This window comes from Nyctereutes procyonoides, unplaced genomic scaffold (assembly GCF_905146905.1).
Source record: "Nyctereutes procyonoides isolate TBG_1078 unplaced genomic scaffold, NYPRO_anot_genome, whole genome shotgun sequence".
NCBI lineage: Eukaryota > Metazoa > Chordata > Mammalia > Carnivora > Canidae > Nyctereutes > Nyctereutes procyonoides.
The window spans coordinates 43,836,169-43,852,110 of NW_026575020.1; the positions used below are offsets into that span (position 1 = coordinate 43,836,169).

General features: G+C 35.6%; 1 protein-coding gene across 1 annotated transcript in view; it reads right to left on the minus strand.

The window, feature by feature from the left end:
* NSF (N-ethylmaleimide sensitive factor, vesicle fusing ATPase) overlaps window positions 1-15,942 on the minus strand; it is a 143,301-nt gene that overhangs the window by 94,821 nt on the left and 32,538 nt on the right. The window contains exons 5-8 of the mRNA XM_055323262.1: window positions 13,670-13,836; window positions 10,854-10,961; window positions 10,324-10,399; window positions 7,850-8,005 (exon numbers count right to left, since the gene is read on the minus strand). Of these exons, the coding sequence (XP_055179237.1) occupies window positions 7,850-8,005; window positions 10,324-10,399; window positions 10,854-10,961; window positions 13,670-13,836 (507 nt within the window). The remainder of the gene's footprint in view (window positions 1-7,849; window positions 8,006-10,323; window positions 10,400-10,853; window positions 10,962-13,669; window positions 13,837-15,942) is intronic.

A 15,942-nucleotide genomic window follows, 5' to 3' on the forward strand; every position in this document is an offset into this window, starting at 1 on the left:
GCATAGAAGAAGAAGCACCCGAGTCTGTCTTAAAGGTCAAACAGGTTTAGTATTTACCAAAAAAAAAAAAAAAAAAAAAAAAAAAGAAGTCCTCATCTCCTGATTCCCAGCTTTCTATATACAACCCCAACCTAACTTCTAAATCTAATTTTCTGCTTTTTAACAACAGCTCTGCTAGACTGGTCTAAGCTGTGACTTCTATACTTTGCTGAGTCTGTCACTCTTCCCAGGGCATAGGCAACCATTCTTTCTCCTCCTATCCAAAATGATTCAGCATTTAAGGACTCATTCAAGCTCCACCTCCTCCATGAAGTCTTCAGTGACTCGCTCTCTTAAAACTGCTATAGGACTTTTCATCTGTGCCACTCATTTGGCACTTTATCAGATACTGACTTCTGATATCACTTGTTAGGTTACAGTGCTTAACTTTTAAATGATTATTTAACATTTATGCTCCACCTCTAAGTAGACAGTTAAGACAAAGCTGCTGACACACTCAAAGCAATCACTTCCTTCCTGTATTAATGCTACAACAGGTACCAAAAAACACATGAAGAAAGTGGACTAGACTTCTTAAGTATCAGACATTCAGTCCTACAACCAATGCTTCATGTCTTTGAGCTCACAACAATTTGGATATATGTGGTTACTAGAAAGGTAATTTATAAAAAAAACCTTAGTGTTATAGAGAGTTCATCTACTCTCATATATTGAGCACTTATACTTCTTCTCCAGGCCAAGAGAAGTCCACTGATTCTTGTCAGATTTAAATTACAGAAAATCTGCCAGAAATAAGAAAATTAATAAATCTCAATTGGGACAGTTTCTCAAAATTTAAAAACTTAAACAGATAAAGAGATTTTTGTATTTCCAGGCAATACCCTCCCACCATGACAAAAAATCTGAGACTTTTGGAAAATGCTGCTAATCTTGAAAAGAAAGAAGGGGAAGAAGAAAGGTGGTGAGGGAGGAGAAGGAAGAGAAGCAAGGAGCAGGGAGGAAGAAGAAGAGGATGACAAAGAGGAAGATGAAGGAGAAGGTGGTTTAACTCATTAGCAGAGACAGAGAGGTTAGAAAAACTTAAACAGTTTAGAAAGTTGTCCTAATACCTAAATGCAGAAGTCCGATTTCTGCAGTCTATTTTCTGAACACTTATATCTGCATATAGGCAATGGTGGGGGGGAGAGGCCAGACCTGCAGACCTTCAGAGTTTCATTCAGTAATAATTCCTCTCTTCCTTTCCACCCTCCTAACCTACATTTGTCTAAGTTCTCAGAACCTTTCTATATGGAAAACTTTATAAATTTCTTTGAGAATTAATTAAGGAAGAAAGGCAAAAATGCCACTTATTTACTCATCATAAAACATCCTTTGATCTAGGGGTGCCTGGGTGGCTCTGTTAATTAAGTAAGCATCTGTCTTTGGCTCAGATCATGATTTTGGGGTCCTGGGAAAGAGCCCCACATCAGGCTCCCTGCTCAGCAGGGGGGGCACAGTGGGGGTAAGAGGGGGTCCTGCTTCTTCCTCTGCTCCTCCCCCCTGCTTGTGTGCACATATTCTCTCTCAAATAAATAAATAAATCTTTGGGGAAAAAAATTCTTTGACCTAAACTTCAAGGCTTCCTTGACTCCTTGATTCTTGGCTCCATCTCTCCAGTATCTAGAGAGGCAGCAGAGAAATCAGACTCTGGAACCACATATCCTACTTCCAGCCCGAGCTTGGCTACTTACTAGCTAGACAAACTTAGTAAGTCACTTCCTTCTCCTCCTTCAACAGTTCCTGAATCAGGAGTACCAAATTCTAGTCCTAGTTCTGTCTGTGACTTGCTTAGTGACCTTGGGCCATAATTTCTGCATCTGTAAAGAGAAACCAGGGGGTTGTGCTAGATCACCAAGGGTGATTTTGTCTCCCAGAGGCGGTTTTGGCAATGTCTGGAAATATTTTTGGTTCTCACCTCTAGGGGTAGGTGGGGAGTGCCACACGCATCCAGTAAGTAGAGGCCAGAGATGCTGCTAAACACCCTACAATGCACAGGACAACCAGTGCCACACAATAAATAATTATCCAGCCCAAAAATGTCTAATGATGCCACAGTTGAAAAACTCTAGCTCCCTCAAAGACTACCTCAGAGGACCCAAGAAGTAGGACTGAGAAGGCCCATTTTAGTGGTTTTATAGTATATAGGATTTCATGAGAGAAGATAAGTGTTAATCGTTTGGACTTTGAGGCCGGACTGCCTGGATTCAAATCTGACTCCACTACTTAATAGCTTAGACTACTTACTTAACCTTTCAGAGACTCAGTTTCCTTCTCCATAATATGAGGATGATATAATATCTACCTGATAAGGCTGTTATTGTGAGAACTGAGTGAGTTAATATATGTTAAGAATTGAGAACAGTGTCTGGTACTATGTGAGTATTAGCTACTATTGTCATCAACATCATCACCACCAATCTAAGTAAAGGGGAAGAAACATCCACCACTTCACGTCAGGAGTCAAGGGAGCTGGATTCCTCATTTGGAAAGGGTGTGAAGACTGAGCAAATTCAAGCACAGTTCCTCACATGTCAGAAACTCTGCTCTCCCTCAAGTCCCTGTATCCCACTCTCCCCTCTCATGCTTCCACAGCTGCGTAAAGGCCTGGATGTAAATGTTCTCATGATTTGCAGGGCATACAAACAACTTATATTCATTACTATAATGCAAAAAAGTTAAATAGGAGGAAGTAGTTTTACATATCAGGAAACTGGTTTTATCTTTTCAGTGGAAAAGGACAGGTACTTCTAACTCCCCACTGTCACAGGCTGCTATCAAAGCCCCGGGGGTCCCATATCCCCCCAGCCCACCCCCACCCCCGCACTCTTCTCTTCCATAGAAACCTCATGAAGAAAAAAGAAAAGAAAAAAATGAAACTTCATGAAGGATGTGGGACACACCTGTTCTCAGGCTACTTTCCTGTGTGGACAGTGAAGCTACCACAAGAAAGAAAGAGCCAAGTATTTCTACACAAGTAGAAAAATAAGATCACAGTAAAACATTCAGATGCAGAAGTATAGAGTAAAAGAATAAAAATCTCCCTATATTTCCATTCCTAACTTCCCTTTCACATAAGTAAACAATGTTTTTTCAATGTAATGTGTGTTCATAGAGACCTCTATGCATCTAACTTTCAGTTTTATACATGTATTTTTTATTATAACATGTCTGTATATTTGGAGCTATATCATTTTAAGACTTGCTTCACTGGATTCCTTTCATAATGAGGGAAAAAGCATGTAGCATAGTTTATTTATTTCCTTACTGCTGGACAGTCAGGTTCAAACTTAGACTAGTGATCCAATTATTGATCTGTAACTCACCTGTAGTTGCCAGCAAATTTAATCCATTAGCTTAGACTCTAGACAGCTCTGCCTCCTTAAAAGATTTATTTATAAAAATTGATTAATAAAAAATGCTGACTTTATATATGATTGGACTGAGATACCATAACTACATTATTCCTATCCAAATATAAGTAAATTTTACTTAAAAAATTAAAACCAATGCAAGAGTTAATTCGTGATTAAAAATTTCAACTTATAAAAAGTATTTTTTACAGTATTTTTTAGGGTATTTAGCTCTAGTGCTTTAATTCTAAACGCTGTTTTAGAGATTTTTGAAAATCACATGGTTATAAGCCATCTCTTCTTCTAATTAAAAAGAAAAACAACTTTACAAACTTCCCAACATGAAGTCAGAATTAGTAAATTATTACTTCTTCATATCCAAGTATCATCTATAAGTACTTGGTGGAAAAGCAGAAGGGGGAAGTTTTACATCTCTAACTAGTGAGCAACTGCTTTCTTTTCCTTTCGTAATAAATTACAGGCAGACTTGAACAGATGTCAGGTTGGCATTCAAAACCTAAAATATAGCTGAAAAGCAAGTTATGACTAATACAAGGAAAAAAGATGAATGTCAGAAAGCTTCATTTTTTTTTCTTTTTTTCAAATTTCAGATAAGCTCTTTAGCCTTAGGGTTCCTTTTACAGAGCCCTGGAGTTCGGCTAGATGTCTTAACCCCCATTTAAATTGCAATCTCTCCTCATGAGTGGGGGTGTGAAAATGCATCTTAAGAGTGTCAGTGTTTATGTTAATCTGAGCAAGAACTCCCTCTCTCCCAAATATGGTGAGTACAAAACCTCAGCACCCTTTCTTCCACCGTATTTTATTTGTACCATTTTAGCATGTGAAAGATGTCTGCATGTGATTGAGAGGCTCCTTATCTTCCCTGCGCTGTACTCCACAGAGTAACTGCAGTTTCACTTACAGTACCAGAAAAGAGTTGCTTTCCTCTAGAATTTCAAAAGAAATCTTAAAAATACAGATTGAAAATGGGCTTAAAGAGGGAGGCATGAAGGGGACCAAAAAGAACAGTTTCAAAGAAGGGGGGCTCAAGACCATCACAGAGGCTCGCCTCTCCACGAGGTGGCCTGGATGCCTGCGAGGTACAGAACCACCAAAAGGCAGCATGAGGCTGGAGGCCTTCAGTCTGCACACCTTTTTGCTTTCAGCTCTAAAACGGGTAACTTCTGCCAAGGTCCCTTTCCTTACATACATGTAAACCTAGTCCTAAAACTACATTAAAAGATGTTAATTCTTTAATAATTATTCCACTGTTCTTTGAAGAGGTTTGTAGGTTTTTGTTTGATTGCTCCACCATTTACAACTTAGGGGTAATTGCCAGGGATGCTGAAAAATGAAATTCCTTTATAGAATCTCTATCTTTGTCAACAAAAGAGCCACAACTGAGAATTGAGGGAATCAATCAATTAAATATCCTAACACTCTCTACAAAACTGCATGCAAGGAGTAAATGTGGTAAATGTCCAAACAGAGGTATACTTTCAGCTAACACTTTACTGTGCTCAAGGATGGCAATCAGGTGCTGAGTTTATTCGCTGAGACTTTCAGACACCAGTATATAATGCCCACACTTCTACCCTGGGACTCAGAAAGTGCTCCAGGACATTTACTGCATGTGTGTGACCTCATCTGACCTTGAATGTTCTTGCATCACTGTGTGATGCTGTTTGGCCCTTTAGTCTTCATCTATCTCACCAGCAACATTCTGCATGTTTCTAAACTACATCCTCAATCCTGGAAAGTAACATGAAGTTTGGCAAGACAAGGGAAAGAACTGTGTTACCGAAGCAGAATTATCACTCATAAACACAATGAGAGAAGAGAATTCTAAATTGATCACTCTGAACTTACAACTTTAATACATAGGCAAAAAAAGATCCATTTAGTTAAGATTCCTACTTGCAAAGTAGACATAACTCTAGACTCCGTGGTAAACACAATGATTTGGTCTCAGACCAAAAGTTCTCTGCTTTAAACAAAACAGCCTCATAACCTACATAAATTATTCTTCTCTAATCACTATTTTTTTTCCATTTTAATTGATTTAAAATAATCGCACCCAGTGTTAGATCCCCAGTTGAACTTAGCTACTTAGTTAACAAACAGTGAGGAAAAAATCAGCTAATTTTGTTCCCACCTGGCAGGGTAAAAGAACACAAGGTATATATACAAAAAGAACTTGTGTGTGTGGAGGGGTATTTTATATTCTATCCAAATGTAAGCAATCTATTATATACTTTTATCAAAGCTAATGAAAATTTTATAACCCCACTGTTCTTGGACTGCAATGAGGTATTCTACTCTGTAATTCCCCCAAATTCAAAGGAAAAAAGACAACTCTAATGGAAAATAGGGAATGACACATGCATAGCAAGAAAATTATTTCCCAGCCATTTACCATAAAAATGTAGCTTTATGACACTGACAATCTTCATTCAGAATAAAGTAATGTCTTTCAATTTATCTCAAAAGCAAATACAGTTTTATACTTTTTGTCTTTTAAATCAAATTGACAATACATGCATCCTGATGGTGAAAAGCCATAGAGAAAAAAAAATGTTTAAAGAATAAAACTCATTTTTTTGTCCAATTAGTGTAAAAATATCAGAAAATAAATCCACAAAAAAGGTTCTAGATAGTAGCAGTCTCAAACAAAATTCAAATTCATGGTTCTTAGTCAAAAAACATGTTGACATAACAAAACACAAAGTATTATAATTTAATTTCAATATGGATTGCAGAAACACAGATTAAATTCACTCAAAAATTCCAAATCTGTTTTGACTTAATTCCAAGCTTTTCAGCAGCCGGAAAAGTCATAAATCGACCAATATGAGCTTTGCTCCTTTACATATTATTTACCCAACTGCAGAAAGAGGCTCTAATGAGCAGGGTTTGGATAATGCACAAACAGGAAATGCATATCTGAATAACTAAATAACTTGATAGCTTCCAAACTGTGAGAAAATATTTACAATATAATTAAAAGATATGGCTTATTACAGAGGCCATTTTTTTCTACTCGTTGGCTGGATAATATAAATCTTCAAAGAAACAGAATCAGACTCTGCACAGAGCTCAGTCTTGAAAACCAGTAAAAATATACCACAAGAATAACTTAGAATATTTAAAATTATCCTTTTTATCTCTCCTGATACCCAAAATACATGCAAACAACATTTCCATGTCTTGATCAAAAAGCTTTATGGACTTACTACTGTGCTTTAAAACACACATTACCAAGATAGTGAATTACCAAATTTTTTAATACTATGTTCCAAATTAAAATTGTTTTTTATGGACTTGGCCTTTGTTATCTCTCAGGTAGAAAAGTATGTTATTGCCATCTCAAGGTGTATAAAACTCAGGTGATGAGGGTCTCTGTCATTTTCTCTTAATCCAACTCCAAACTCGACCTTTACCCAGAGAACAGGTGTGTGCTGTGTCTGTAATTTATCAGAGTGAACAGCCAGGCAGAGAAGCTACCAACAATAGGAAGCTAATAAAACCAAGCACTTAGTGCCTAGAAAGCAGTTCTTTTCCCCACCATACTTTTATCTCCCAGTAGCAATGTAAAGATAAAGAATGATGGAGGCGAGCGGAGTAATATATTCATGTTCCTTCAGGTTTTTTGAAGACTCTGACTTTATACTAATAGTCTGCCAGAAGCTGTTATGTTATAAATTCCTTTCTCAGATATTCTGTTGCTCACATTCCAATTCGACTTATGATATGGATATGAGAACAGTCATGACAGCATTTCCACTAGAGCAAATAAAGCCACTTCAGTCTACAGATAAATTAAATAAACCTTCAAGAAGAAAATGATAAATGAATAACACATTTCTTTATATGCAATATGGAAACTCCCATGTATATCCTGCATTTGTCTTTTTGGATCAAACTTACCTAATTTAAAAACATGCCAAGAATCCATTTACTATTGTGAAGACATACTAATTGGGTAATGCAACAGCACAATAAAAAGAAGTAGCAGCTAATGTAAAATAATGCCCATGGTTAATAGATAATGATGATTTAGCAGGGTAAATCTGATCCACAGTGATGTTTAGAGTCAGGTGAAATTTCTAAATATGCCCTAGAGAAGACCTTTCATAAATAAGTAAATAAAATGAAATTCCTAAATATGTCCACACACAAATATACTTAAATAAATAAGTCAATAAGATAAAACAACCACAAATATTTTTATTTTCCCTATAAAGCTAAAATGTAATTTAAAAAATTCTAATACTTCAAAACTTGTTTAGAAAACTTTTTTTTTTTTAAAGAAATAAAAAGTTAAAACACAAAAACACTGGCAGGCCTGAAAAATAATTTCAAAACATTATTGGGGGGGAAAAAAAAAGACTTCATTGCATTCTTTAAAAAAAAAAAAAAGCCAATACAAGATTTTACCAAATTTTCCTTTTTAAACTCACCCATCTGCTCCACAATCTCTGGAGGAAATACTCGAGAAGCAAATGCTCGTCGAAAAATATCTGAAAATTCTTTGTCCAGACCTCCTATTCCCATTTTTTCAAAGTTCCAGTCAGGATTGATGATAGACTGGCGATTTTCCTTGGTTTTAGCTTTGCCTATGTCAAACAAAGATAATCAATGTGAAACAAGAACTTCATTACTAGGTGAAAAAAGACAGAAATTGCTGGGCATCCTTAATGAATAAAGAGAAGGTATCCTATACAAAGATGAACATGCTCTTAGCTGATTTTCAAATAAGAAGAATACGTTTTGCTATGTTAACTCTTTGTCTGGACCCATTCAGGGCTAGTAAATCACTTCCAAAATGTCTAAACTCATGCAGTAGTCCATTTGTGATCAATCCATGAAGCCAGTCTTATTAACCTCTAATCCTAACCAAGTTAACTAACTTGGCTGATTAAACACTATGTGTACATCTGATGAAGACAATACTAGTTGCTAGAAATGCAACTGAAATCTAGCAATCCCTCACAGCTCCTCAAGCAAGTACATTTAAAAATACATATATTTATCTAGATTAAGTTTATAAACTGTGTATAACCCCTTAACCTGGGAAGATGCACTAAGTCTGATGTCTTATTTTTTCTCCACTTGCACACAAAAGTCTGAAATCATCCTTAAGTCTTAATGATTTCAAAATCCATGTTTTCAAATTTCCACAGATAAAAATTATCTAACTTAAAGGTCATAGTGCCACCTAAAGTAACTCGGGAGAACCACATTAGCCATCTCAAAAACAATAAACGCACTTTAGAGCACTCTACTATAAACAAAAAAGAAAGTAATATAGTTTCTTTAAAACTAGAAAAGAAAAAGTCACATTAGGCATAGTTTATCCTAGATGGTGATTTTATGGTTAGTTTTGTGGACTCAACATTTCTTTATAATGTGATCAAAAATATATTTCTTACACTCTACTGCCCTCCTGTGGCCAAATTTACAGCATGCTAAATTAGTACACCATTTTATCAATGGAAAAAAGCCTATCAATCACATCTTTGCATGAATTACTTAGAAATACCAACATTGTATGAAAGTCATGCAACTCCCTTAAGATACCTTAACAAAAGGTGTATTAAAGGTGTGTAAAATACAAAGAACTCACTTCAGAAATGTATTGAATCAAAAAAAAATGTATTGAATCAATAATAGGAGATTCTGAAAAATCCTATACCCATAAAACAACATACATAGTCATTAAAAATTATATTGTTGAGGTATATTAAGAAGCTTGTTAAGCAATAAAGCAAATTATAATATATGAAAATAGAATCAAATTTTAAAATTTTAGAGTATGAGTTGTTTTTCAGTGAATGTCTATTTTATGAAACCAGTATTTTATTGTAAAATTAAGAAAAAAACGGTAAGAAAGGAATGATAATTTATGGATCAAGAAAAAAGACCACATATTTGAAGGTAAATAACCTTGGAGATAATGGTGCGCAATCAATGAAAATCCTCTACTTTCTACTGGGGAAGAAGACATCAGCATTGTGAAAATCACCCTAAATCAGAATTACTATAGAGTTAATGGTATCATCATTCTGGTGAGTTACTTTTCTTAGAGTTCAATCTGCACTATTTTAATATAATAAAAGCAAGGCTAACATACAAGAGTAGGACAGAGCTATGAATCTATTGGGAAGACTGTCTTTACCTGTACATTCACCATTTAACTCAATCACTAACAGAAGTGATGCCAGTATCACATCTAACACACCACCAAGTGAAGGGTAGTCTGCAAATAACTGACCAGTTCTCAAGGTACATACAGAAACCTTATGCACCAAGGTGTGTAAAGACAGTGGAAGCCTGACGAAATGTCAGAAAAGACTATGGAAACTAAACTAAACACAACGTGAAATCCTGAATCAGATCCTATAATCGAAAGGACATAATGCAAAAAATCTAGTGAAACTCAAATAAAGCCTGCAGTTTCGATGGTAGCAGTGTAACTGTGTTAACTTAGTTTGAGTAATTGTGCTATGATTATTTGAGATGTAACACCAAGGATGCTGGTGAAGTATAGAGAACCACCCTAAACTATTTTTGCAAATCTTCTGTAAGCCTGAACTTATCTCAAAACTAATAGATTAACATTAATTTTATTCTGTATTTTTTTCCTGGTTTTTAGTGTGATTGCTAGGAAGTTAAAAATTACACATAAGGCTCACATTCCATTTTTATTGGACAACGAGGATCTGGTGAACATTTTGAACTTTTTTTTTCTCAACTTTTTTTCTGTGTATCAGCACAGCTGACAGTGATGAAATACTTCGTGGATTTGTGATAAGTCTTCTCAATGAAGGTGCCCTTATTCTCTTCCCAGACAAAAATCAGGGTAGTTGAGCCACATATGATAACAGAGATAGTCCCACTTCATTCAGAGTTTTCAAAAAATTGCAAATCTTACCAATAAGATTGAGTGATGAATTTTCTGCTTTTTCAAATGCAACCTGACTGTTCCCAACAACCAGTCCTACTTCAATCTGTATAAAAAGACAATAATTAGTAGTCTAATAGTGAACTTCTAGACTTTCCAAAGCAAGGCCAAAAATGACAAGAAATAAGGTCTCTTTGAGCAAAGCAAATCTTCCAAACTATTATCTAAGTTACATTTATTTTTGTTTCCATTGAATTTCAGTGCATATATCTTTTGAAAATGCCGGTCTTACTGTTATTATTGTATACAATAAAAATCATCTGCATTCAACTAGGATTACGAGTACACTTACAAATTTCAATTACTATTAAGTCTGCAAGAAAGGGTATTTTATGCTATATTTAAAAAATAGCGTTAGCTATAAAAGCAATGTTTTCTCCCTATTACCTTAAAACAAAGAGTACATAATAAGAAAGAAATCACTGAGCAAGAGAATGGCTACAAATGTTATATTAACCTGCACAAGTCACATCACAATGATTATTAGAAATAAAACATACCTTCTGTCTTTTACCTGTCGCGGGCTCTCCCTTCAGGATGCTAGGATCCATGGCTTCGATGTCCTTTACCAGCAAGCCAAAAAGTTTTTCATTGAAGCTAAACACAAGCTACATAGAAAAGAGATAAAGGGAGAAAAACCACTTTATGATATAATGGCTGGATTCTTACATCATCACCAGTGTTTTGCAAATGCAGGGAAGGCAGTTTTCTCCTGTATCCCTCTCAAATTTGTTCGACAGGCAAACTACTCACACAGGCAATGAGAGGAAAAGGGAACTAACATTTATTATCTTCATGACCCAAACACTACAAGAAGTCCTATACTTAATACTCACGAACTCTCCTAGAAACAGACAGTCTTCTTCAGTTTTACTAGTAAGGGAGCTGAGATCAAGAGAGGGCCTAAGCAATGGAAGTCAGAGTCATAGTACATGACAGCGCCAGGATTCAAGGTTGGGTCCATGACTCGAAGATTCATGCCTTTCTACCACCCACAAATTTACAGACAACTTTTGAATGCTTTTCATTCACCAAGTATTTACGAGTGCCTTCTACAATCTGGGCTCTCTTCTACTTGCTGGAGTATAACACTAACTATAGCAGACAAAGCTGATGGCCAACCCTGCCACTAATGACCACTACAAATGGGAATCAATACTAAGAACAGTGATTTGGGGTAAGATATTTATTTCTTCTCTGTGTCACAGATTTTTCTCTCTTGGGTTTATAAACATCTGCATGTTACTGGGTTTTAAATGATTACAAATACCAAAGCATTTTCTATTAAAGCAGTAATGCTAAAGGAAAAGGTAAAAACAGTGAAGTCTAGGTAATAAGCAATTTGAGCATAATTATTCACCAAAAAGTGTAGGGACCCAGAAGCAATACAGTATACAGCTCAAAAAGCAATGGACAGGTGGTCAACAAATGAACAGAGGACCATTGTGCTGGGGAGCCTCTTGGACTATCTAATCTGGAAGAGGACCAGACTGGATCTCTAGCCCCTCACCTCATTCTACTTACATCAAAGTACTTAACAGTACATGGCATTTCTTGCTTCTTTTTCTGTCTTCCCCAATTAGAAAGGAAGCTCTGAAAGAATAGGAATCGTGTGTATTTTGCTCACTGCTGATCTGCTAGGCCTAAAATAGTAGCTGAAACATACTAGGTTATCTAGTAAATATTTAATTAACTAATTGTTCATTTAACTAATGGGTTCTTGTCTCAGCTATGGCCCTGGCTGTATAGCCATAGGCATGTCATTTATGTTTTCTGAATTTAAAAATTATTCATTTGCAAAATGAGGTTACTCAAGATGACCTCTGAGGTTCATTCTAATACCAGTACTCTTAAAAATAATAATAAATGCACTATATCCCTTTCCTATCTATCAGTCATTCAGTTTCCACTTATGGAAGTTTGATATCATAATGTATGGATTCTCCAGATTTCTGGTCTTGTTCTTCCAGATTTATGCCATTTGACTTAGATGAGAGGATCCAAAGAAGTGACACTCCTTTCATCCAACAGCTATTTCTTTCTACCACTTCTCTCTCATTGTCTGTTCCACATACTTTCCCAGATGAGATCCTACAAGGACAATCTACATAAGTCACTAGAGATCAGAATGCCATAAGCAGTGATTCATAAACTTTTTGGTCTCAGGATCCCTTTAAATGACTAAAAATTTATGAGAATCCTCAAAGATTTTGTTTAAATGGATTATATCCACTGGCATTCACTCTCATAGAAATTAGAACAAGAAACTTAAAATGTATTTATTAATATAAAAATGACAATAAGTTCATTATATGTGAACATAAGTGATATTTTTAATTTTGAAAAAAGTTCGCCAATTTCCAAAATAAAAAATCTAAGTAAAACAGTGACACTGTCACATTTTTGCAAATCTTTTAATGTCTTGCTTAAAGGAAAACAGCTGGATCCTCACATCTGCTTTAATAGTCGATATACTCATGAGCTAGCACACATCACATAGTCTACAAAACACCACAGTATGTTTGTAAGAGAATAAGAGAAAAAAGAGACATAACATCTTGCTATTATTAGGAAGATACTTTGATTTCACAAACCCCTTGAAAAGGTCTCAGGAACCCTCTGAAGTCTCTGGACACATTTTGAGAACTTTTGCTATGGAGCTATGTATGACAGGAGGAAGGAGTTAGGAATAATTAATAAAAGTCACAAAGATAGAAACAAATCAAATGAGTAATGATTAGTTATGTGTACAATTAAGCAGCAATTTATGAACTCACACAGGTTTTTTAAGTAAAATTTAAAAGAATTTCTTCCTAGGAGATTAACAATGTATTAACTGAAGTCGAAAAAAAGGGCAAGATCAGTAATATCACTTTTAAGGACAGAAAATCTGGGCTTCGGATGTTCCATGAAAAACCTGAAAATATACACACACACTTTTCTTAAGTTTCTCTAGTTCATAACCAAAAATGTTAAGACTTACTTTTCCACAGAAATATATCAGTGAAAGAGAAAACCATACAAAGACAAAACAAATGTCCCACAAAAAGAAAAGTTAGAAATCTGAGACACGTAAGTTTGCAGGGTTCCCAAATTTTCAGAGCGAAGAGCTGCTGTAACCGAAAAGCTACTTAAGGATTTTTCTGATCAGACTCAGAGGTTCAGGAAATGCATTTCCCTCGCTTTTTATCACTCAACTGAATATATCTGTCCATATGTGAAGCTCCTCGCAGTTTCTAAAAAGTAGAATTAATTCTGAACTGCAGAGATTGGAATGCCTGTCAAGAGGGAGGAACGAAAAAAAATTCAAAACCACCTGCTGTCCCACTGAGAATGCCTGGTTGTTGAACTGCTGAATGAATTCTGCTGCCATCTTGTCAGTATCGTAAGGGTTGGAGTCAATGCTTTTTTTCTGCAGGAAATCAATCTCGATGGTCATTGTGCCAATGCATTGTTTGGCCTTGTCAAATGTATACAAGGATACTAGGGAAAAAAGAAGAAGCATTTTTAAAATCACGAGGACACTGAACACTTGCTGTATTTTGAGTAAAAGTTTCACATGAATGAAGCATAACAGAACTCGACCAAAAGGGGGCTTTCCATGGCAGAGGGACACACAGGTACAGATTAAAGAAAATAATATAACCACTGGAGATTTTGCTCCCCTCTGAATTAGGACAAATCCCTAATAATGCTATCTCAATAGCACTATCCCTCTACCTTTACCCTTCATCCAACTCTTATAGGAAATCACAGCCCTCCCCACACTATCTCTACATCCTCCTCCTTCTCTAACAGAGGACAAAATGACAGTATGGAAAGTGCCAGTGGAGTTGGTATAGCATGTTGCTTTCAAACAAGATTTTTGTTTGACACAAGCAAGAACTAAGGTGAGAAGTGTGTGGACTCTTTTGCCCTAGCAAGTTAGTTTGCAGGACAAAAACAAACAAACAACAACAACAAAAAACTTGAAAAACAATATTTACTAGATGGGTTTGCTCCAGAGCAACTCAGAGTTTGACATTCTTTTTAATACTATAAAAATATTCACTGAGCACCCACCATAACCAGGGAACTATAGTAACTACTACATGTATGACATGTAAAAGAAAGCAAGGACCATATTTTTAACTCATCTTTGTACAAACAGCATCTAACAACAAAAAACCTAATCTCCACGCTAATAAAAGGAGGCAAGACAAAGGGATGTTGGAGTCTATGTTTCAATAGATTCTGTTGAGTGTAAAAATCTAAGTAAATTATCTAGCGTTCTGTGCCTTGATTTGTAAAACATCTGTAAATATTTATAAAATATCTGTAAAACAAGGAAGATGGAACTACATAGACCTTTGCTTCTTCTATACCCCAAATTCTGTTCTAAACTTATTTCTTATAGTCTAGTCAGTTGAATTATATATAAGAATTTTTTGTAAATCGTCTGAATGAAATTGCTTATATAATCATATTTTTATATTTTGGTTTGCCATTGTAAGGGCAGGCACGTAAAGATAAACATTTTTGAAAGCAAAATAATTAAGAAAGCCAGGGTAACAGAGGCAGCCCATCCAGGCGCCTTCCTGAAATTTTAGCAACTAAAAGCATTCTGTTCACAATAAGAAAACCATTTCCCCCCCACACCCTGATTGGAATGTCCCTGAATAGGTTCATGTTGACCCTCTGTGAAATCAACCTGGAGGCTATGCGACTCCCGACTCCCGTGGTTCTTTTGCCTTTAGGCGGTTTCTTTCCTTTTGCCTTTAAAAGATACCTGTAATTGCTAATCGGGGCTCTTTTCCTCCTCGGAGGCCCGTTTGCGCAAACGTTCAATAAACCCTCTTGCTAATTGCAAAAAAAAAAAAAAAAAAAAAAAAAAAGGAAAGAAAGCCAGGGTAAGGAATAGAAAGTTCACTGAAGATCAAAGAATAAGTACAAGTCTCAGCTGAAAGTTTTAGAATACTTTCCTGCCTCCACTTCTGGGTGTTTTATTCTTAAACATTTCCTAGAACATACAGATTTCCTAGAACTTAACAGGTTACATGTTAAGTAATTTTCATAAGCAACAGAAACTAATTGTTTCCTCATATAGTGAAGATCAGTATAGAATAAAATATTAATGTAAAATAAGTAAGTTGATTCAGAAATTCCATATCCAGGTATCTGTACCAAAAAGACTACTGAACATTTATCTAAAAAGAGATCTAGAAAAATAAAAAATAAAAAATAATAATAAATAAAAAATAAAAAGAGATCTATACCGAGGTTCCTTGCAGCATTATTTGTAACAGTCAAATGTTGAAAAAACACTGATCAGGAGCAGAATGATGAATAAAATGTAGCATATATATATAATGTGGAATACTATACAGCAATTAAAATAAAAACTTGATGTATATTTAATAAAGATGGATGGGTTATTAATATATAATTTTTTAAAGATTTTATTTACTTATTCATGAGAGACACAGAGAAGCAGAGACACAGGCAGAGGGAGAAGTAGGCTCCATGCAGGGAGCCCAATGTGGGACTCAATCCCGGGTCTCCAGGATCACGCCCTGGGTTGAAGGCAGCACTAAACCGCTGAGCCACCAG